General features: G+C 55.7%; 2 protein-coding genes across 2 annotated transcripts; one reads left to right on the plus strand and one right to left on the minus strand.

Moving 5' to 3' along the window:
* Window positions 1-2,467: 2,467 nt before the first annotated feature.
* Window positions 2,468-9,453, minus strand: BESB_046450 (DUF862 domain-containing protein; the record flags this gene model as incomplete). Its single annotated transcript, XM_029363096.1, has 10 exons — window positions 2,468-2,545; window positions 2,614-2,696; window positions 3,306-3,564; window positions 3,911-3,978; window positions 4,051-6,273; window positions 6,911-7,009; window positions 7,512-7,599; window positions 8,310-8,382; window positions 8,742-8,852; window positions 9,287-9,453. The coding sequence occupies 10 exons, from the start codon at window positions 9,451-9,453 to the stop codon at window positions 2,468-2,470; spliced, it is 3,249 nt and encodes a 1,082-aa protein (XP_029220462.1).
* Window positions 9,454-15,626: 6,173 nt separating this feature from the next.
* BESB_046460 (WD domain, G-beta repeat-containing protein) lies at window positions 15,627-20,524 on the plus strand (the record flags this gene model as incomplete). Its single annotated transcript, XM_029363097.1, has 9 exons — window positions 15,627-16,206; window positions 16,686-16,770; window positions 17,280-17,416; window positions 17,849-18,102; window positions 18,576-18,692; window positions 19,097-19,181; window positions 19,473-19,547; window positions 20,039-20,142; window positions 20,465-20,524. 9 exons carry the CDS (start codon window positions 15,627-15,629, stop codon window positions 20,522-20,524), a joined length of 1,497 nt encoding a protein of 498 aa, XP_029220463.1.
* Between the last annotated feature and the right edge of the window lie 375 nt (window positions 20,525-20,899).

Raw genomic sequence — 20,899 nt, forward strand, 5'->3', positions numbered from 1 at the left:
AAAGCTATCCCTGGACAAAAAGGGTTCAAAATTGGAATGTGGCAGCCAAGCGATTGCTAACAAACGCGAGACTCAACAAACGCTGGTCGTCCGGCGCATGGCAGCTCGCGCCGCCACGCCATCCTCGCAGCGCAGAATCTCGCAGCCTCGTCCGCGACACCCCCAAGTCTGAAGCGTCTCGGGGGCTGCGGACAGGTCCCCGCTAGCCTGCGCCACGCGCGAAAGTGCCTGAAGGTCTCGATCGAGTACCCTGTCCGCACGGGGGACCTGAGGAAAACCGGAAGTTTGCGCAGGTATCAGTGGAGCGGGCGGCACTTCTTTGCAGTTTCTACTTCGTTACGACAGCACCGTTCAGGTCCTGGCGCGTGCAAAGACGCGACAGGAGGGGACATGGTACTGGCCTCAGAAGACAACGTCGTGTCTTGGGGACGTTGGTCGCTGAGCGGCTCTAGATGGCATTGTCTCGTGACGCGACGCGGCGACCCTCACGCTTGCCGCGGCGCCTCACAGCAAAAGTCGGACGGAAGTGACGCTCTCTAGTAGTTTCCGAGGGAGTTCCCGGTCGCGGCTGCCATAAAGGCCATGCCTCACGCCGGAGTGTCCAGCAGGTGCAGCGAAGAGGGGGCACTCCGCGTGTCTGCAGCTCAGGTGTGGAGAGTTCAGCCAGTAAGTTGACAGCTTCAGTCTCTTTTCAAAACGTCAAGCAGTCATATCATAAGCCTCATCCAGTGTGCCAGAGCAGAAACAAAACCGTGAGACATCCCCTAGAAGATACGCAAGAAGGTATCGCGCGATGCGCCTGTTCAGCTCTGAGGGAAGGCCTGCCGCTCGCTCCCATCAGGCACTGTAAAAACTGCACCGGTTGCCGGTCTTAAGCGCGCAGCTCACATGGGAGTTGTATGTCACGCTGAGGATTGCCTCTTCGCTCAAAATACAATCGTTCCTGGAGATGCCTGCATGGCCGGAGTGCGTTCCGGTGATGCAAGACGTACACTGCAGGCGAAGGATCACGAACCGGTATTCTGCCAAGAATAACACACATGCCCGCCCTCTGAGACGAGTGACGCAACAACAAATGGCAAGGAGTTCTTTGTTTTCTACAGAGCGCACCGTAAATCGTCTGAAGGGATATTTGCACTTCCCCTTTGTTTACGGGCATCATGGCAGACCGACGGCGGTTGGCGGGAGCAGTTCTGTCTAGCTTTGCGGCTTTACGACCTGAGCACATACAGTACGCTCCATGGAACGGATCGCCCATGCTCGCTCCTTTGTTCACTGTAGCTTAACAAGAAGCTGGCTTGCTTTCACTGCACAACGTGCCAGGTCACCTGCCGATCATTATGCGTAAGCAGCACTTGGGATGCAAGGAGGTCGACCGTCGCTTGAGGATGTGGATAAACTGCTTGCCATGCCTTACGTATAGTGTCTCTTTGTGCCACGCATTGCTGAGCGAGATGCCGGCTTATTGAACGCTGGATTGAAGTGTCGGCAGCATGGGCAAAGAACTTTTTTTGAAGATCGTCCTACTATCCCTCGATGGAACCCCCCTGGTAGTGCAGCAAGACGAGGTACTCGCAGTATTCCCAGAGCTCACGTCCGCAGAATAGGGAAACGCGATATTTCCACCACCACATTTTCGCTAGCATAGGCATGTATGTTTCACATAACTCTAAGCCACTGGCGGAGCTCCCTAGCAATCCGACACGGAAAAATCCACCTCGTAGCTAGGCTTCCCTTGCCCGGAAGACGCGCCTTCAGCAGACTGAGGCGCCCCGTACAAGGACAGTCCTCCGCTGTATCCTCTTCTTATCGTCGGCAGTTCGCTAACTACCTCCTGGCGTAGACAGCAGTGTCAGAGACGGTTTGTCGTATGCATCTTCGCGCGGATATATGCACATATATACATGTGCGGGTGTATGGCTACGCCTGACGCAAATGTGAATCATCACCACGCGTGTACGGCACGGAGCATATCTTTATCCGCAATCGAAAATAATACTGAGGACAAAGCGCAACTCGCGACAGGGAACCCCTGACTCTGTATTGTACTTCGTACCTAGATCCGGCCCGTTTTCGAAAGCTCAGACGAGCGCAGATGTGAAGCACAAGCTCGTAGCTGTTGCTGCGAAGGCCTGTCGCAGTCCTCTGTATGCGACATCTCTGCTTTAGCGAGGTGAACGGATAAAGCACGTGAGCGGTGTTGGCAGGCAGAGGTATCGGACAGGACAAGAGCGTCAACACTGTATAGCACAGCCGCTGACGAACACCGGACTCTCCCATCTTTGCCTGTGCTGTTTACTCTCGTTTGGCAGCGACATGACGGGCCGCACAACGATTTGCACTTCCGCGTTGACAGCGAGACTGACAACCGCAAGGCGCGTTTGTTGCTGTGTGTCGTACGCGAGAAAATCTTTCCCGTTATTGACAGTTTCGCTGACGAGTTGCACCTTGCGAGAGCGGTGCCAGTTCATGGGTTTACGTTGTCTGCAACAATTAAACGCGCCGAAACAGCGACTAAGTACAGAATACAAATATACTCGTATATCTGTTGATAAAACGTCGGACAGCGCACCATGCAGAAATACACTCTGCGTGCATCACAGAACAATGTACCTGTCGAACACCAAGATATAGCGCCGCTGTTCGAAGCCGAGTCCGTTCGCTAGACTGGAGCCGCATCGGCGTCACAGTCATTGCTGTAAGATCCCCACAGGAAAGCTCGCTTTCTCTCCCCGCCAAAACTGAATCAGTGTATGGCGCCAAGCCATACGTGTGCGGACAAACTGTGCCCCCCTCCGCACCCAATATCGCTCGCGTGCCTGAGTCATCGCCTCGCTTGTATCCTTCTAAACAGCCGGCAGCGACTCAGTGCCCTCATATCGCGACCCGCCACACGAGCTGTGTTCCGCTTCGGTAGGGTACGCTAGGGCACTCCTCTACGCGTCGCCATCCACAGCATTGACTCTATCCCGGCACGCGCCGCAATCGCATAAAAACGAGCGCACCTGCTAGTTACCGCATGTCTGTCTGTCTGCCGCCAACCCAGGCGTCTCTGTGTCGCTCTGCCGATGCAGCCGGATATGACGGGCGCCCACTGCTTTGCGGGGTGAGGCCGTTTTTGCGCTTCGGTGTCTCTCCTGTCCTCGCTCCATTTTCCACTGGCGTGCCGCGCTTGTATTCAAAGGCTAAAGAAGGCGACGATGTAGCGGCAGTCGAGGATCTAGAAGGCAGCCGTTCAACTCCGTGCCTCGTACGAAATGGGGAGACCTGCTTTCGGCTATTTTGAGGGGGGGCGGTTCTATTACCGCTGTACCAAGACTCCGATCTAGACGAGGACTGACGTAGTGCCTTCCTACGAGAAAAACTGAAGCTTCGCGTGGGAGACGAGAGAGCCGTCCCGTAATGATCAGACGGCGGGCTGTGAAACCCGGAAGGGCGTTGTGGTGAAGGAGAGCAGAAGGCGTCCGAATGGGAAGGCCCGCCAGCGAACACATCCTCAGCCGCTGACTCGCTACGCGACGACTCCGGACCCGACGGAAGGGTGAAAAAAGACGAGTGAAGACGCTGAAAACCAAAACATGGAAGACAACACAAATTCCATGCAGACGTGTAGATGCAACCGAACCTCCTGACCTTTGCGCTTCGCATACATATAGCCACATGTGAGGAATTCCGTGGAGGGAGATCTGCTGACGACACGATTGGGAGCGAACAGGAGGGAGAATTCGCAGAGAAGAATGTTCACCACTCCATCGCACAGTTCAGGAGCTTATGTCCACACTGTGCCCGTGATTCTTCCTGGCCGTGGCGGCAAGCATCAACGAACCTACTTCCGCGCTATCTAGCTGGTCACTCTGCATAAGGAAAGCCGCTTCACTTCCCGCGAAGTCTACTTTTCTGAGCGCCTTACCTCGAACTCCGCTTCAAGATTCTGCTCTTCTTTCCGCCGATCAAGGACATCTCGCCGTGCCTGATCCGCTATGCGTGCTGCGCTCGCCTGCGCCCCACCAGAGCGTCTCCACGCCAGCCTCGCTCTCGCCTCCGAACTACCCCGGTCATTCCGCGGCGCTTCATCCTCGTGAAACGCGAAAACATCGACCGGCTCCTCCCTCTTGCTCTCAGGTGGCCCCGTCTCTCCCTCACCGCCTGCGTCTCCTAACGGACATGACAGCTGTTTGTTGCGGCTCGCCCAAGAGCTCATGCTGCGAGATCCTCCGCGGCTGCCGCGGCGGAAACTTTGACCCCGTTCCCGCTCGCCGTCAACAGTCTCAGCGTAGAACCTACTCCCAGCGCGCTCCCTCAGAGACTGCAAACACTCGTCTTGCTCCTCGTTCTCCTCTTCGTCTTCTCTATCGGACGCCGACGACGTGAGAAGCAGAGACGCAGATTCAGCCTCGTCAAGGGGTGCGCCCCCGGCGAACCCACTCCCGCCGCCGCATGCATCGAAGTAAAACCTGTTACTTGGATCTGCCGCCTGTGGAGCGAGCCCCCAGCCCTCGTCTTCCTCGGCAACTGCGGGTCGCTCTTCCGCCTCTGCAACGTCCCGCGCGTCCTCAGGGCCCCACGCGTCTCTCTGCGCCGCCGCTTCAGGGGAGGTAACCACCAAAATCTCTCCCGACTGCGCTCGCGCGTGGAGCCTCCACGGACCAGGCGCAGATGTGCCTGAATACGGGACAACGGAGGAGGAAGATGACGAAGACGAGACAAACGGAGAGGGCGCGTGAGTTGACCGCGACGACGGCGGAGGGCTCAGCCTCCAGCCAAGAGTATCCGCACCTTGGTTGGAGGCATTCCGACTGCTGCGGGAACCAGCGCCCTTGTGGGCGAGGTATTTCGTCGGTTGCTGGTCTCGCGAGCTACCTGTCAGCGCCCGTTCACTCTCCACGTCGGACCCCGCGCCGAGGAAACGCCTGTCCCCTTCGCTGCCTGAGGCAAGGTGGGAGACATCTTCGTCAACGTCCTCTGACCACCTTCTGAGGGACTCTTCTCGCCCTTCTCGCCAGTCCTCTGCTCGGCCCCAGCGCGGTCGGCCCTCCTCGGTGACGATGAGACAGTCGTCTGCGAGACTGCGACTTCGCGGAGGACGGTGGATCTCACTCTGGGCGTCGCTGTCCGCCTCTGCGCCTCTTTGTCTCTCCGCAGCTTCTCCTGCGGAGAGGACTTGCCTGCCAGTTGAGCGCGCACCTCCCTCCCTTTCTTCTTCGCAGCCCCACCACATCTCAGATGTCTCCTCGCTGGCCGCGTCCGGCGGGCTGTCTCCCTCCGGCGCCGGGGCGAAGGCGGACACCGGGTCGTGGGCGCGAGGAAGTCGAACCGGCGGGGCGTTCACGGGGGAAGGAGGTGCTTGCCTCATGTGCGCAGTTGCTCTTCCCGCCTGCGCCACAGAATCTGCACACCTTGAGGGTGAAAGACCGGAAAGGGCTCCGTGGCTACCCCTGCCTACCTCCTCTTCGTCTGCAACGTCTCTAAAGAGATCTAGGTCTTCTCGCTGCCCTTCCGCAGCCGCGGTGACGACGCCTCCACACCGCCCGGCACGAGAACTGAAGTGCTGGGCGCTGACCGGCCCTCTCGCGAAGCCCGCCGGGGCACCGTCCTGGGCGACCGCAGCAAACGCGTCTGCCTTACGGGCCCAAGTGACTCTCTCCCCGCTCTCTTCGGACTGCGATGGCCTCTCCGGCAACGGAAGAAACGCTGCGAGACCGCTCGCTGCACAAAGCTCGTCAGTCCCATCGTGCCACCGATACGCACTCGAAGACTGCCGTCCCTCGCGCTGCAAGACGCTCTCATCCGCCGACCTCGCTTCGCGCTCTCTTCTCGTCTGCGCAAACGAAGTGGCGAAGGACCTCTCTCCGCCGCTCGGACGCCGGTCTTCGCTGTGGAACAGGCTCGCTTCGGAGACAGCCGCGACGAGCCCCGGGGCGCGCTGGAGGGTCCTGACTAGGCCCGCAAAATCCGCGCCGTGAGGCCACTCCGAGTGCGTTCGCGACGAAGATGAACGCGAGGAAAAACAACGAAGGGGCGACGACGGCGAGAGAAGCGACGATGAAGACTCGCTCACCACCGCCGCAGGTCGCCCCTTGACCGCGCCCTCCAGGAGACGCGGCGGAGGCGAACTCGCCTTCTTTTCACGGGTCGTTCTGCGCTCGCGCTGAACTTCGCGCGCAACTTGCTTCAGAAAACGACGCGTCGGGCCGTCGTTTGGGTCAAGCAGAGGCTCCACGCCTCCGTAGAAAAAAATCTCTCCCGACAGCTCCGCTTTGTCGGCATTCCGCCCTGCAGGATACACACAAACGAAGGCGAAACCAATCTGCAGCGAGGTCACAGCAAGGCAGACCGTCCACTTCCCAAAGGTCTTTTTACGAAATAAAGACATATCTGTACGAACACACAGGCACGAATCTATGCATCAATAAAGAAAAGTGAATCTGCGTAGTACGTGTGAAGCCCCGCGTGGCGCACGCAGCAAAGTGGCTGTGAGTGCATGCCTGCATCTCTGCATCCGCGCGCGTGAGAGCATAGAAACTCATACACGTACTCACATACACAGAACCAGGAATTAACACGTAGGCGACGCATCCGCACACGCGCCCACATGTGCCGGCCCCCGCCGGCCGCAAGGGCTCTAGGGACGCCGTCGCTAAAACGTCTAGAGACACCGGGGGGGGCAGTTGCTTCCACGCAGTGCTGTCCAGTTGCCGACACCAATTGCCGCATCCTTCGTACAAGCAGGCATTACGAACGTAGAGATCTTAGCTAGACCAGGTTTCGTGATATCACATTATAAGCAGCTGGCTTCAGTTGTTTTCTGATTGGTCTTCCATGCCCTGAGGACGTAAGGAGAAGGGAACGATAAATGGTATTTAAGCGTCTCATCTTAGATGCACAGACGAAGATAGGTCGCTCGACGTACGGAGGTCTGCCTTCATGCAGTCCATGGCCGCCATGAGGAAAGGATGCAGAAGCTTCCCGAGTGTCGTTTGCAGCACTCTGTCGGGAAGTGAGAGAATGTCTGCAAACCAAGAAAGCAAAACGCGCGAGGCCGTCGAGTCCGAGAAAGATGCACGGCCGCGGAGCCCGAAGCGCCTCAGAGAAGGAAGGCAAAGGGCACCCAGACCCGAGGAGCTCCGAAGTTGGACTCGCAAGGCGGAGGACTGGGAAAATGACAGAACCCGACAGAGGAGAAGAGGGCAAGAAAGAGGGAGCAGGCTCAGATCCGCAACAGACAAAAAACGCAAAAACCCACAGACAACGCGAGCCGAGAGACAGAGGGGCCGGCTGTCTAAAGACCCCCCGTGGGGTGGCGGTGTGCTACATTCATAATTATTTTGACTGATTTTACGTATCTTATCACCGAAGTTATCTTCAGTATACAAAAAGATGCCCCAGGTGCATGGCGCCTCGCGAAAGAGGCGCACAGAGACAAACGCACCGCTAATACACAGGCACCGGGAGAGCGCGCCGGCCTAAAACGAGGCGGCAATTCAGGAAAGGCGGCGAATTTCGGGACTCACAGGAAGGCACACGCATGCGGCTGTTGAGGAACCGCAACAGGAGATTGGAGAAATGGTTGCAGTTGTGCTTGAACATATCGTATTTGTCCTGCGAAAAATGCACACAAGAATGTGGGCAGACGCCTCATCGCTCGACACACAGCCTTCTACGCGGTCCCGCCGAGATATCAACAAGATGAAACATGTTTGGTTAACACAACGACACAGAATGTAGAGCTCGAGTACGTTCAAGCATTGCGCTCGATGCGTTTCGATAAAATGCTAACTAACTAAATACCATGGGAGCGAAGGTAATCTAGTATAGAACTCTATCCAGTGAAATCAAAAAGGCTTCACGCTGTCTACAGTGCCTGTCGAGTCGCTCATTCAAACCCCCTGACAGCCTTCAGTTGGACACTCAGATCACGGGCCGCTGACCGAAAGCCTGGAGGGTGCATCGAGAATGAGACGCATCACCCGACACGAACGCGGGAAGTAAAGAGGCCGACCGCACGCGCGGAGCGACCGCGCCGGAGACGCAAGGCAGAGATGTGTTCCATCTCGGCGCATCAGCAAACGAGCACAGCCAGGTTGCAGGCAGATTTCTTAACTAGCGACCACGTGGTACGAAAGGCGGCAAAAACCTCTTCGACAAAGGCTCCGTGAGGGCGAGCCCCGAAACCGAAGGCGCAGGAACCCGCGTCAGGTGTGGAGGTGCGTGTTACGGTGAAACGCGCACATACATATGACTAGATACCGAGCAGCCGGAGCGCAGGTGTCAACGGGTGACCGAAAACAGGACGTATCTTGCCAGCTTACCGGCGTGAAGATCTGCTGCTGCGTGCGAAGAAAAGCCTCCACCTCAAGAGGCGTCCGCTCCGTCGTCCCGAGGCTGAACCATATGGCAGCACACACCCCCGTTTCAGCACACATCCGAAAAACTGAATTAAAAACGTTTCTTTATCGTGATACATACACATAAAGAGAAGCAAGCAGGTAAGGTGAGTCGAGCGAGACGGGGGTAGACGTACAGCGACCGACGCAACCAAAGCAACGACGAGCGTACAGACTAACACACACGCGCATGCGCACTCCATAGCACATATATATGTATATATGCGCATCTACACATATATATATATATATATATATATGCAGAGCAGAGAAAAAAAGCATGTACTGCCCTTTAAGAAGAGACGTTCCGTGGAGCGGGAAGCAGGTGAGATGAACGAACGACTTTGCGGATCTCACTCGATGCGGTCGGTTAGCTGTTGCTCGCCAGGCCACCCCATGCCGCTCCGGCAAATGCAGATCGTTGACATGTAGAAATACTCGAGGCCGAAGACCTCGACGTTTGTGTGCCTGCAAAGGGAGAATTCGACAGACGAATCGCCTGCACATGAGCGCGAAACCCGGGAGGTATGCGCCCACCCAGAGAAAGTGCTCGCACTGGTCACGCCAGTGTCTAAGGCGACAAACCTGAAAGCCCGGGCCTTCACTGTCTATACCCATGTATAAGTACTATGTACACACGGATTAAGCCACAGAGTGGATATCCACAAAAAACTAGAGTTTCACGTATCGATAGACACGCGTGCGCGTCAACAAGGGCAAAACTCTCCCAGGAAAACGTCACTGACTCTCTGGGAAATCTCTTAAACCCGCTTCGAACCCCCCCCCCCCCAATACGGTGAAAACAATGCGTCGTCCAACGCGAGACAAGGTCGCTTTGTCTACGCTACAGCAACGTAGACAAAGCGCGCTTTTACTTTCCCCAGGCTTCGAGGCTCCCTCACCAGACGCCCTTCTTTTCGTCGGAGATGAAGAGTCCTCCGTAGATCTTCGCCATGCCTTTGGAGAGATCGAAGACTTTCAAGCGAACCGCGTGTCTCGGCTGCCGCTCGCCGCTGCCAGGGGAAGCCGGCGGACGCGTTCCCACGCCCGCCCTCTCGGCTCGCGGCATGGCGAGAGACAGGGAAAAAAATGCCAGCGCGCGAAGACGAGGAGGAGAGAGACGACGACGGAGAGCCAGGGGTGGAGAGGGAAGAAGCCAGGAGGAAAACGACCCGCAGGTAGACCTTAGAAGAGGCGCCAGAAGAGAAAGCGGGGAGAGAGATGCGCGAGGCACGACAGTGAGAAAAAAAAAGGTCGCGCGACAAGAAGGCGAGGCGCGATCTACCGGCAGACGACGAGAGAGAAGCGGCAGGGGCGTAGAGACTAACGGCAGAAGGGTAGAAGGGCCCTAAAAACGAAAAAAAAACCGGGACCGGGGACGAAAGACAGAAACGAGGTCCCCGGAGCTGAGGCAGCGAACGACATAAGAGAGAAGCGCAAACAAAATTGCAAGTCGTGGGGTCTCAAGGCCCCCGCGAAACGATCGAGCGCCGAAACCCGGTGGCAAAGAGAGGAACTAAAACCTCTGCGTGGAAGGCGAAAAACAACCACGAAGGGAAGCGCGCACTTGCAGCGCCAGCCGAGGAGAGCGCGGAGAGTATAAAAGACACCAACGTACGATTCTCAGCGTCTACATTTGACGCCTGAGGGATCCTGAGCGCGAAAACTGCGCTCTCTGTAGACGGGTTTTTCCTAAGAAGAAATTCACAGAGGGCTTCTCTACATGGTAGTGTTTTCCCGTCGCAGGCCGCGGCGCGGCCGCGAACTGAAGGGCGAGAGCGAATGCGGAGCAAGACTGCGACCCAGAGATAGTCAAGTCTCAGTCTTTTGCGCAGGCCGCACGACTGCGCGCGACCTTCCTTTCTTCTTCTCCGTTGCCTCTTGCTCATTCTCCTCTCCTTTTCCTCCGTCTCGGGACATCTGTGGCGCCTAGTTCTTCACGGCTCCATGCCTCGCGGCCTCCGACCCGGCTGCCTGCGCGCGCATACGAAGGCCTCGCCCTACGAGGCGAACCGGCGGAGGCAATCATACCGAAGGCATGCTAAACAATATGAATTTTAAATAGCAGCTGACGGCTTCCTCACGCGCATAGGCTACATATACGCGCGTACACGCATATATATATATATATACATACGTACAAATATATGTATATTGTTGGAGCTGCAGGCCCTAGGCTTATATACACGTAATGGCGAGACCGATTGAAGAGTGAATCCGCCTACACATTGAGCCGAGCGGCGAAGAGAAGCGGATTTCACTTCTGATGCGCATGGAAAAGCTCTAGAGAGCTCTGTAGGACGGTGGTGTGCATATCAGTCCAATTTATTGGAATATACATTGATACAGGGGACTGAGGCCGCAAAGCCACGCATATCACAAAAAATGCAGAGAGGTGACGGAATTCGGCGCGACTCTGGACGGAAGAGAAACTAAAAACGAACCAGGGAAGTGTCGCTGCGCTGCAGGCAACGAGGCCTGATCGCGACCATCAGCCCTGAATGACTTTGCAGAGACAGGGAAGCCCTCTGACGAGGCGTTCGGCGAAGTCATCCGGCTCGAGCGGGCAATTGTGAGGAAATCTAGCAAGCGGCTACCTCAAATCACTCGTGAAAGCTCCCGCATCGCTTCGCTGCATGCCTGTCCTTTCTCAGAGAGAGAGCAAGCGCCAAACCCTTCGCTATGTCTTGCGAACGAAAGAAGCGACGGAAAGTGAGGAGGAACCGCGGACAGAGCGAGCAACCAAGAATTTCGGAAATAAAAAGAAAAACAACGGCCAACGAGAGATGATACGTGCGGCGGACCGGAGAGAAAAAGATCTCTAAAAAAGCCGCGGATGTCGTATTTACCGTTGGAGGGTGGTAACGCATGAACATGCGCCGGATACTTGAGAAACCAGGTCACTCTCCTCGGTCGTTCTTGTTAATCGGATTCCCCCGCAGGTGGAGCAGTTTTTACAGCGTTTCGTTTCAACGGGACAAGATGCGAAGGAAGGCAACTGGCGCTCGACGAGCTGTGAATTGAGCAGACAGGGAGACGCGGCTCGAGCCACAGTGTCACCTTGAGTGGCCGCGAGGCGAGGGCAGCCTTAAAAAACGCGGAAAGGGAGGAGAGGAGGTGAAGCAACAGCCGAAGGCCCGTGCGACAGCAGACAGAAAAGGAGATCTCAGACAGAGTCTCTCGCTGAACAGGATCCAGTGACACTGTTTCTTGCACACCAACACGGCCTAAGCCGCATCGGGCGACAATCGATGTCCTGCGCATGTGCGGGTGTGAACACCCCTGAGAACTTCGAGAACGTGCCAGCGTGCCATTGCCGCAGGCGTTTCCTCCTGTGGAGAGAAAGGCATAAAACGATGGAGGCCCGTGGACACCTGCCAAACAAAGCGTCTCTCTATCTGGCGTATGCTACTTCCCCGCAGATGCGACAAGGCCGGACCCCCAAAAAGCTGAAAGGAGGATACGAAGCTCCGCGTTGTGTGCTCAGATATTGAGAACACATATTCCATCCTACGGCAAACCGTGGAAGGCATCCTTTGAGCCAGATTCGCCCATTCTGCTTGAGCCTTGCCTTTCGTACGTCCCTGAACGCCGAGTGACAACGACACGGTCCCGTCAGGCACGCAGTTTGCTGCTTGCGTGGTCAGACCATGCATCTTCGCAAGATAAATAAGTTGAGAAAAGGGCAACTGTCGCAGATCCCGAAAAATTTTAGCACAACCCACGGGATGCCTTTTACTGGACACGCTCACACCAATCCCAAGTCCTCCGCTGTCACACGTTTAAGCAGGCCCCTGCGGGAGAAAAGGAGTCAAAATCACGACATTGCCCTCCACACGCATCCAAAGAACGTCCGCTAGATCAGCGAAGACGCTAACGTTCTCGAAACAACATTCCTAGAGTGGATTCGACTCCTCTAGTGGTTTTACGGCCATCTCCTATCCGTAAGGGCGGAGGCAGCGACTGCGAGATCCACCGTGTGTTCCTGCCCTTCTGCCACCGGGATATGCCATTTTCCTCCGTTCCGTGCGAGAACCTCACCGTAGGTAGGGATGCTGGATTTCCGTTGTGAGGCTCCATGTGACCCTCGACGGAAAGCTTCAACATCTCGCGACTCCGCATACGCCAGTGCGTGGGATTTCTTTCCGCTTTTCCACAGGCTTACCAGTCTGCTTGATGCAGCTCGGCTGCCTCACATAGTAGTCATGGACGCTACTGTAGCTCCGGTTCCTACGGGTTGAGCTGACTGGGTCTACTTAGCATACCGTTCCAGCGGGACGACACCCTGCTCCCACCGGAGTCGGGGAGGGCGGATATACGCGCGAAAAAGCGTGAAACCCAGAGGATGCACGCCTTTCCACAGAATTTGTTGCAAGGCGCTTCTTGTGATGCGGTACTTCTCCTGAGCTGCCTATGCACGCGGCGACAACGCACCAGCCTTTCCGACCGCGCCGGGGCGAGCGCCTGCGACGAGAGGTAGAGGGCAAGGTAGTGGAAGCGCGACGCCTCGAACTGCTTACGAAATGGAAGGTTAGTCAGGACATCGTAGCTTGTCGCAGAGGCAAGCCGACGCGCCATATGCCTTCACACTACCTCCAAAGAATGCACGCATCGCCTGGAGAGGGGTCACGGCGACGACTTGAGAGGCGGTAGAAAATGACAGGAATTCACATGTCAGAGAGAATCACAGGCGGGCAGAATAAACTCGTCACGCAAGTTAAGCCACACAAAATCCCGCCTCTCGTCGAGATCACAACGTGATGCTCCCATACTCGCGCATGTGCTTGTTAGCCTACGCTGGGTAGGCAAGCCGATTTCAGGTGCTCGGACGCGAGCCACTTTACTCATGCAAAAGTTCATTCGAGGAACTACTTCTGAGCAGACTCATATCTACTCGTGTGCAAACGTCTTTCACCCAGTCTGCTTGAAGGCGCGCAGCTGCGTGCTGCAACTGATACCCGGATCAGACCTGCCACGCCTTATCGATAGAGCACACGATCTCAAGAGTGCTTCTGGGCGCCGAAAAGGAGACTCAGATAATGTGCATTGACAGATCGAAGATAAAGCTGTTCTGCTTGACGCCGCTGCTGCCTCCTTTCACGGCGGCTTACTCCCGGACCTGTTGTCATGTGTTCTGTACAGCGACGATCGTATACTGAAGGGTGATTCAGCAGATCTCGAATGCTTTCGAGCCCTGGACGCCCCCCTTTTCCTCATCCGAGACGTCTCCATGGTCTAACATCCTCTACAACGCTCCAATCGCACAACTCATCTGACGAATGCATGACCACTTGTGGTTTCGCAAGCTTGAGGTATGCGGGATCCGCCATGGGAATGGCAGGTGGCATTTAGTTCGTGGAAATAAAGACCGTGCTGTACGGTTCGATGCGAGCGGTTGGGAAACACACCATTTTTATGATAAGTCTCTGTTTCTGCTCCACAGTTGATGTACGCGTTTCAGACTCGATTAACGCTGTCCCTGCAGCCAAATGCTGTTCAGTCCTCCGCAAGTTGAGTTCCCCTCAGTTTTCTTCCTCAGGTAAGTTTACGTCACCGGGGTGCGAATCGCATATCGGTTTAAAAGGAGGGCATTACTTGGAGCACCTTTATATCACTAATACGTACATTCCTAGTTACTTACATGCGTACAGTGTTTCTCCGAATTCCGGAGACAAACCGCGAGCGCGATACCGTATCGAGCGACGAGTGTGTGAACTCGGAGCCACACACGTCCCTGCTGAAGCTGCCAGCTTGCGACTCTTGGAAGGAAAACAGGAATGTGCCACTGCGGCGGCCGTCATATAACGGAATCAACGGAAGTGCAGTGTGAATACTCGACAACAGACAAATGCATTAGCCCAGTTTATGAGACAGGTATATATATACATATACAGGCAGACATGCCTGCCAGAGGCGCACCTTGTAGGATTTCCTGACAGCCAGTCGGGAGAGCCCGTAGGAGGAGATTTGTTTATGTCTCCGCGCCTCATAGAGCCGCCGCGTGCCTTCAGGCACACTTTGACACGCTGAATCGCCTACCATCTCTACTACGGCTATACACCATGACTAGTCCTCTAGCTCTGACTCTATACAGGTAAAACGCAGTATGTGCCGTATAATACGGAAGTACACAGAGTTGTACACACATACACTGAAGTTTCTGCTTGAGTACGCGTTAGTCCCTCTTTTCCCCGGCAACAAAGCCACGGCATCTTCACGCGGTTTTGCACTCATGTTGATTAATTCAGATTAATTCTTCTTTCGCATGAATTCCAATGCAGAGCATCAATGCTACAGGCACATCGCACGTCTGATGTGCCTGAGACGTCAACTCACCGCCTCTACGGCGGTCACAGCGTACCCTCTTCTCATGCACACGGGCGACTTTTCTCGCGATCTCGGCTGTCGACAGAAACCACAGCATCCTGCAAACATGTCCTCCCGCTTGCTGTCCGCCTTCATTCGAGTCCTTGCTTTCATTTTCCTCCTCAGTGACCGGTTCGCTTGAAGGAAATCGACTCTCGCATTCAAGGCCGCGACGGACGCCGCTGGCAGCGGCGCGCAGGGCTCCGCCTCTCGCTGTCGCGTGCGTCATTTCCTGCCGATGTTTCATTTTAACCGGGAAGAGTTCCCTCGCCGTAACATATATCGACAGCCCGCCAATGAGGCATTTCTTAGGAAAGTCCGATTCGTGCGATATCGGAGGCAACTTCGTGGGCGTGTCGCTGCCGCGACTGAGCGACGGGCGCGCCGGTCGGCTCTCGCATGTGAGAAAAGCAGACCGACAGGCGACTTGGTTTCCTCGTGAATTTGACCCAAGTCGGTCTTCCTTCTTCGTCCAGTTTCGTTTTCTGTCTCTCGGGCTGCGCGCTGCTTCGCGTTGCCTTTCGGCGTGCACTTTCTGTGCGTGCGGCGTGAAGTTTGCCGGCGGAATCGAGCCGATGCTGTCTCCTCACAAGCTGCTGCCGCATCGCCTCTCCCCTCAGTTTCGTTCTGCCTCTCTCGTGTGCTTCCCCTTCCTCTCGTCGTTTCCCTCTCTCTCGAGGCGCCACGCTTGTCTCCGTCTCGCGACTCGATTATGCGGCCGCCTTCCGGCTTGTTTCGCCTTCTCGATTGGGAGTCCGCATCGGAGACCGCGTGTATTGTCTCCCCAGTATTTCTTCACTTTGACGCCTTTTGCCTCCACTCGTCTGGCTCTCTGGCTACACCTTTCTCCCTCTTTCTTCCCTTTGCACAGAGAAGATGTCGCTTCCGCCGTATCCCTATCCGCTGGAGCAAATCCAGTGCTCATCGCCGGTCTTCGATGTCTGCTTCCATCCGCACAAGCAGCTGCTCGCTGCGGCATTAGTCTCGGGCGAGGTCGAAGTCCACGAAGTCCCAACCGCAGAGGAAGTCCAGGCGCATCTCGACGCCCGACACATGCATCGCATGCGACAGAGACAGCAAGAGCACGAACGGAGACAGCGGGAGCGAGCGGAGCGACGGCAGGCTCGCGTACAGCGGAGACGCGATATCGGAGCGCAAAAACCCAGAGATGGAGCCGCAGAAGCCGAAGCTGACGGCGCAGGGAAAGGAACGAACGCCGCCTTGAGCGGAGAGCCGACTGCGGACGAAGCAGAAGAAATGACAGGAGGCAACGTGCTGCCGCCCGCGAGCGAGAGCGACGCGGACGCTTCATCCAGCGAGGAAGACGAGAGCGATGAAGAAGACATCAAGAGGAAACACTTCGCCGACGACCTGCAGACAGTCGAAACAAAAGTTATGACTCTGAAAAAACACAAAAAGGGCTGCCGAGCTGTTCGCTTTTCTGCCGACGGAACACGTACGCACACTGCGCACATGCTTCCGCTCCTGTCGCTCCTTCTAAGCCTTTGTTCAACGCAATTTCCATAAAAACCGACGTCGCGTCGTGAGACGTCCGCTGCGCTAGTTATGGCCATTATGTGGTTGAGAGGCCGCGCGCGACGCAGGCGAGGCCTTTCCAGTTTCTGTAGCATGCAGAGCGTGTCAAGCCATTGCATGTGATACGTCTATTGATTCCCGAATCCACGCGTTTCTGACTGCCTGAGCTACGGCCACTGAGCCTCTCTCCCTCCGTATATCTGGAAGGATTCGTATTTATGGCGTTTGTATACGTGGATGCGCTCTCCGTGTTATGTTCTGCACTACCGTAGTCGAGCGCCCCGCGTGTTGCTTGAAGGTGACCTCTCTCACGGCATCCTCGATATTAACCAGAGTTCGCCTCTCTGAACGGGTTCGCCTGAATCGCAGGTACCTCGGGAACTGTCGTTTTCCTTTCAGGACTCTACTCAGGATCGACGGACGGCCGCTGCGTCGTCAGCGATGCGGAGAAGGGGACGACGACGTGGAGGAGCCAGAGACAGAGGTGCGGATGTTTGGTTGCTCATTCGCTTTCGTCCCTGTTGCCCTTTCTTCGGTTTAAGGTTTATGGCTCGCGCGTCACCCCTTTCCCGCTGAAGCAGCCATCGGGAGCATTTTTTCGCGCTGGAATTCTTCAAGCGCGAGGAGGCAGATGCGACGCCGGTCTCACACCGGAGCTCTCGAGCTACTCGCCGCTGGTCAGATCTCCTTCTGCCACATAACTATATACACTGATATCCATATCAATATATATATATATATACATAAATATACAGACTTACGCAGATCTGGATGTGTGTATGAGGAAAGGGCAACAGTACAACCTATATATATACACATATATATATATATATATATATATATACATACAAACACACACATATATATGTACTTTTATGTATGTGCTGATTCCTCGACTTACATATCGGCGTATTCGAGGTCCCGGTACCGCGACTATCCTAGTGGATGTTTTTTGTGGAAGCCCGACTCCGTCTGCATTTCATGCTTTTGCAGAGAGGCGTTGAACGCACTGTGCCTGTTGACTCGGAACGTCTTTGCGACGGGCGACGACTCGGGCGCAGTGACGCTGTGGGATGAGCGGCAAGCTGCGCCCACGCGCGTGTTGAAGGATCACGACCATTACGTCTCAGGTCCGCCTCCGCTTTTCCAGGCATAGATGGATTCTTTCTCGAGGAATATCCTTCGCTCTCTGCTAGCTGTGGCTGCTAGATCCGCAGAAGCGCTTCCCTTTCACTTCGTTTCTCTTTAAACGCCCTGCGGATCGCCATGCTTTTCGCGAAGTCGGTGGTGTAGAGACAGTAGAAGCATGCTGCCGTCGCAGTTTCGTTTCCGGTTTTCAGAAGCCGGTTCATCCGGTGTGGCCTGCCCTCTCGGGTTGATTCTGCGCGTCTTCTCGCACGACTCGCGGCTCCCAACAAGACCGGCTTCTTTCGCGACGTGCTCGCTTTCTCGTTTATCTCTCTGAGTCTTCGCCCCGTTTCGCCTGTCCTCTCTCCCTTGCCGTGGCTCTGCTGCTCCAGCGGGACGCGTCTTCCTGTTTTTCCACCTGCGTCTCCCTCCAGATCTGGCTGCGGCGTGGATATCGCCTGCGCCCGTCTCTGGGGCGAACGCCGCAACCCCTCCGGCGCGGCGGAAGAAGATGCACGGAGGCGGCGAAGCCGCGCAGGCAGAGGCGCAGGGAAGCGCGTCGCACATGCCTACGCATCTGCTGGCTACTGGAGGAGACATGCTGGCTGTATTCGACTTGCGGAAAAAATCTCTCCTCGCCCGCAGCGACCCGCTCGAGGAGGATCTCCACTGCGTTCAAGTTATGAAGGTGCGTTAGGGTGTACGTGTTGCCCGCGCGCTTCTTTTCCGTTCCTCACAGGCACGCATGGATGTATGTATATGTAGATATGTATATGTATGTCTGTTCTCTGCGTCTCTCTGTCTCTCTGTGTGCATGCTGTGTATGCATGTTTGCATGCATGCGTGTGTGTGTATGTGCACGTCTATCCATGGATATGTGCGTTGACATATTCGGACAGCCGCGCCGGTGTCTGGCTTTTGGCATGCGCTCGCGTGTGTATCTGTGTATCCATACTCTTTGGCGAGCCGCATGGATGTCTCGTCGCTAAAAGAAAACGTCATGCGGCCTGCGCGCCGCGTCTTTCCTTTCGTGTCGCGTGCGCGACGTTCGCCCAAGTCCCTGTCTCCGCCTGGGAGTCGCCTTATGTACGACCGTTGAAGCTGGTCGGTTTCGCTCTCGTGACATGTCGCGCCTTCGCCTCGTTTTCGCGTCTGCCTCAGGACGGGAGCAAAGTCGTCTGCGGGTGCCAAGACGGCACTGTGAGCATTTTCAGCTGGGGCGACTTCGGCGACCTGAACGACCGCCTTACGGGTCATCCACAGTCCGTCGATTCCATGGTGAGTCGTCCCTCGCCTCGTCTGCTTTCTCTGTCTCTCTCTCGAGGTTCTCTGCTCTTCTTCGCGACTCGACACGCATCCTGACGCGCGAATGCCTGCCGCTTCGCTCCTGCGTCTAGCTCAGGCTGAACGGCTTACACGACTTAGCGTTAAGGGGTTACGGCTGCATGCGCTGCGATGCCGTGAGGCAGCCTCTGCTCGGCGTGAAAACGCTACCTGAAAACGCCAGCCGACTGTATCAGCTGAACGCTGACGCTCTTCCGGCGCGCTCAGGGATGGTCCTACGCGGCGTGTCTCGCGGAGTGACGTCTGTGAAGAACTTTTCGCGGGATGGTGCCGGCTGCGGCTTCATCTGGCTTATTGTGGGTTCAGTTTGGTTTTGAATTCGCAAACTTCGCCCGCAGGTGAAGCTTGACGAGACGCATCTGATCAGCGGTTGCGCCGACGGCCTCGTGCGGCTTGTCAGCTTACTCCCGAATCAAGTTCTCGGTGCGTCGAAAAATCCAGGTCTCACTGGCTGCGGTTTTCGCTTTCTATAAATATATCGTTGCTCATAGCGATGCGTTTTCGTCTTTGTCTCTGACTGCATGGGCCTTCGTGCTTGCTCGCGCTGATATACCTCTTGCGATTCACCCCTCAGTTCCGTCCCCAGACATGCAGCTGGAAATTTCCTCACTTGTCTTTCGAAAGCCTTTGCTTCCTGACTCCCGTCGCTCAGGAAAAGGCTTTGCGCATGCATATTCTTGTTTTTTCCGGTGTTTTGTTTGCCACCTCACTCAGGCGTTCTGGGCGAGCACACGACGGGTCACACGGCAGTTGAACGCCTGGCTCTGAGTGGCGACAAGACGCTGCTCGGTAGGGAACTGTGAAATTAATCCCAAATAAAACATGCAAAGAAAGGACGGGATAGGCGCTGTGTTGCTTGTGGGAATGTAGTTGAAACTCGCGTGCGTGGCGTGTGTTTGAAATTTGCGTGCTAGTAGAGACGCGTAGACTCTCCTTTACTTGAGGACTACGTATTAGTGGGCTCAGCGGCACGCATATGCATAAAGTGATCTCTGCGCGCCGAGGTATCAACGTGCTTCGCCTACGCCTCTATATGCACTGCGGACTAGGTGCATATGTAGTTGACGCTGCCTTTCAATGCGTTGACGTGAAACTTCAGTCAACCAGGCTTTTTTCGATGAACTGTCGCTTCTCTTTTTTTTCGGCAGCGGGGTTTGTGGAAGCGCTGCTTCCGCTGTGTGCCGTTCGCGGGCGGCGTTGCCGCTTCCCAAAACGCGAGTTTTCCTTTCGTAATGTGGATGCTGGTAATGTGGATGCTCCGTTTTCCTCTCTCCGTGCAGCGAGTTCGTCCTACGACTCGACAGTCTCAATTTTTCAAGTCAGCCGGCGGAAGCAAATCGTCGAGGAGCGGGACCGAAGCGCGTCTCTTCGCCCGACAAAGAAGGTAAAGAACACCGCACACGTCAAAGTTTGTCTCGAGCCGCGTTGCGCCCGAGACGTGCCCGTACCCTAAACTCTGCGGCTTTCCAGCTTTTTGCACACGATGAAGATATCCACTTACATCCGAGTACGCACGTTCTTTGCGTCTACGGGTGTTTATTCACGTGCGTCCCTTTCCATCATTGTCTTAGCGGAGCATTGAGATATGTGTGGTGTATTCTAAATATAAAGAGATGTATTCTTACATGTGTGGGAGCAAGAGAAAATCGGTTTCCCTTGCACCCGTGCCTCGCTGTTCTCTGCGTGCTTCCGCTGTCTTCCCGCAGACCAAGCAGAAGAAAGTTGTAGACTTGCGGAAAGACAGCGACTTCTTTGATGACCTCTGACTGTGTCTTCTGCATGCGACGGTCCGAGGCAGTCGAGAGGTTGGCTTGAGAAGGCATGCTGCGTAGCTTCGCATCCTCCCTGCCGCGCCGGCTCGCCGTCTCCTTTCCAGACCTAGGGGGCTATGTGTCGGGTTTCCGCGATCTGTATGCGAAATCCTCCAGCAGCGCGCTGTTTAATTTCTTTGTTTCGAGGGCTGCAATTGTCTGCCGTCAACCCGCGTCGTTGTTTCTGCTGCGTGTGCTCCCGTGAGGAGCTCCATGCAGCTTGTCTTCCTCGAGTGCCCCCAAGCTGTGGCATGGCAGCGTCTTCTCCCCGTCTTTTTTTTTGGTTTATTATCAATCTTTTCGCTCGCCTCAGCTGCGGCGTTCAGCTTT

The sequence above is a fragment of the Besnoitia besnoiti genome, chromosome III (genome assembly GCF_002563875.1).
Source record: "Besnoitia besnoiti strain Bb-Ger1 chromosome III, whole genome shotgun sequence".
NCBI lineage: Eukaryota > Apicomplexa > Conoidasida > Eucoccidiorida > Sarcocystidae > Besnoitia > Besnoitia besnoiti.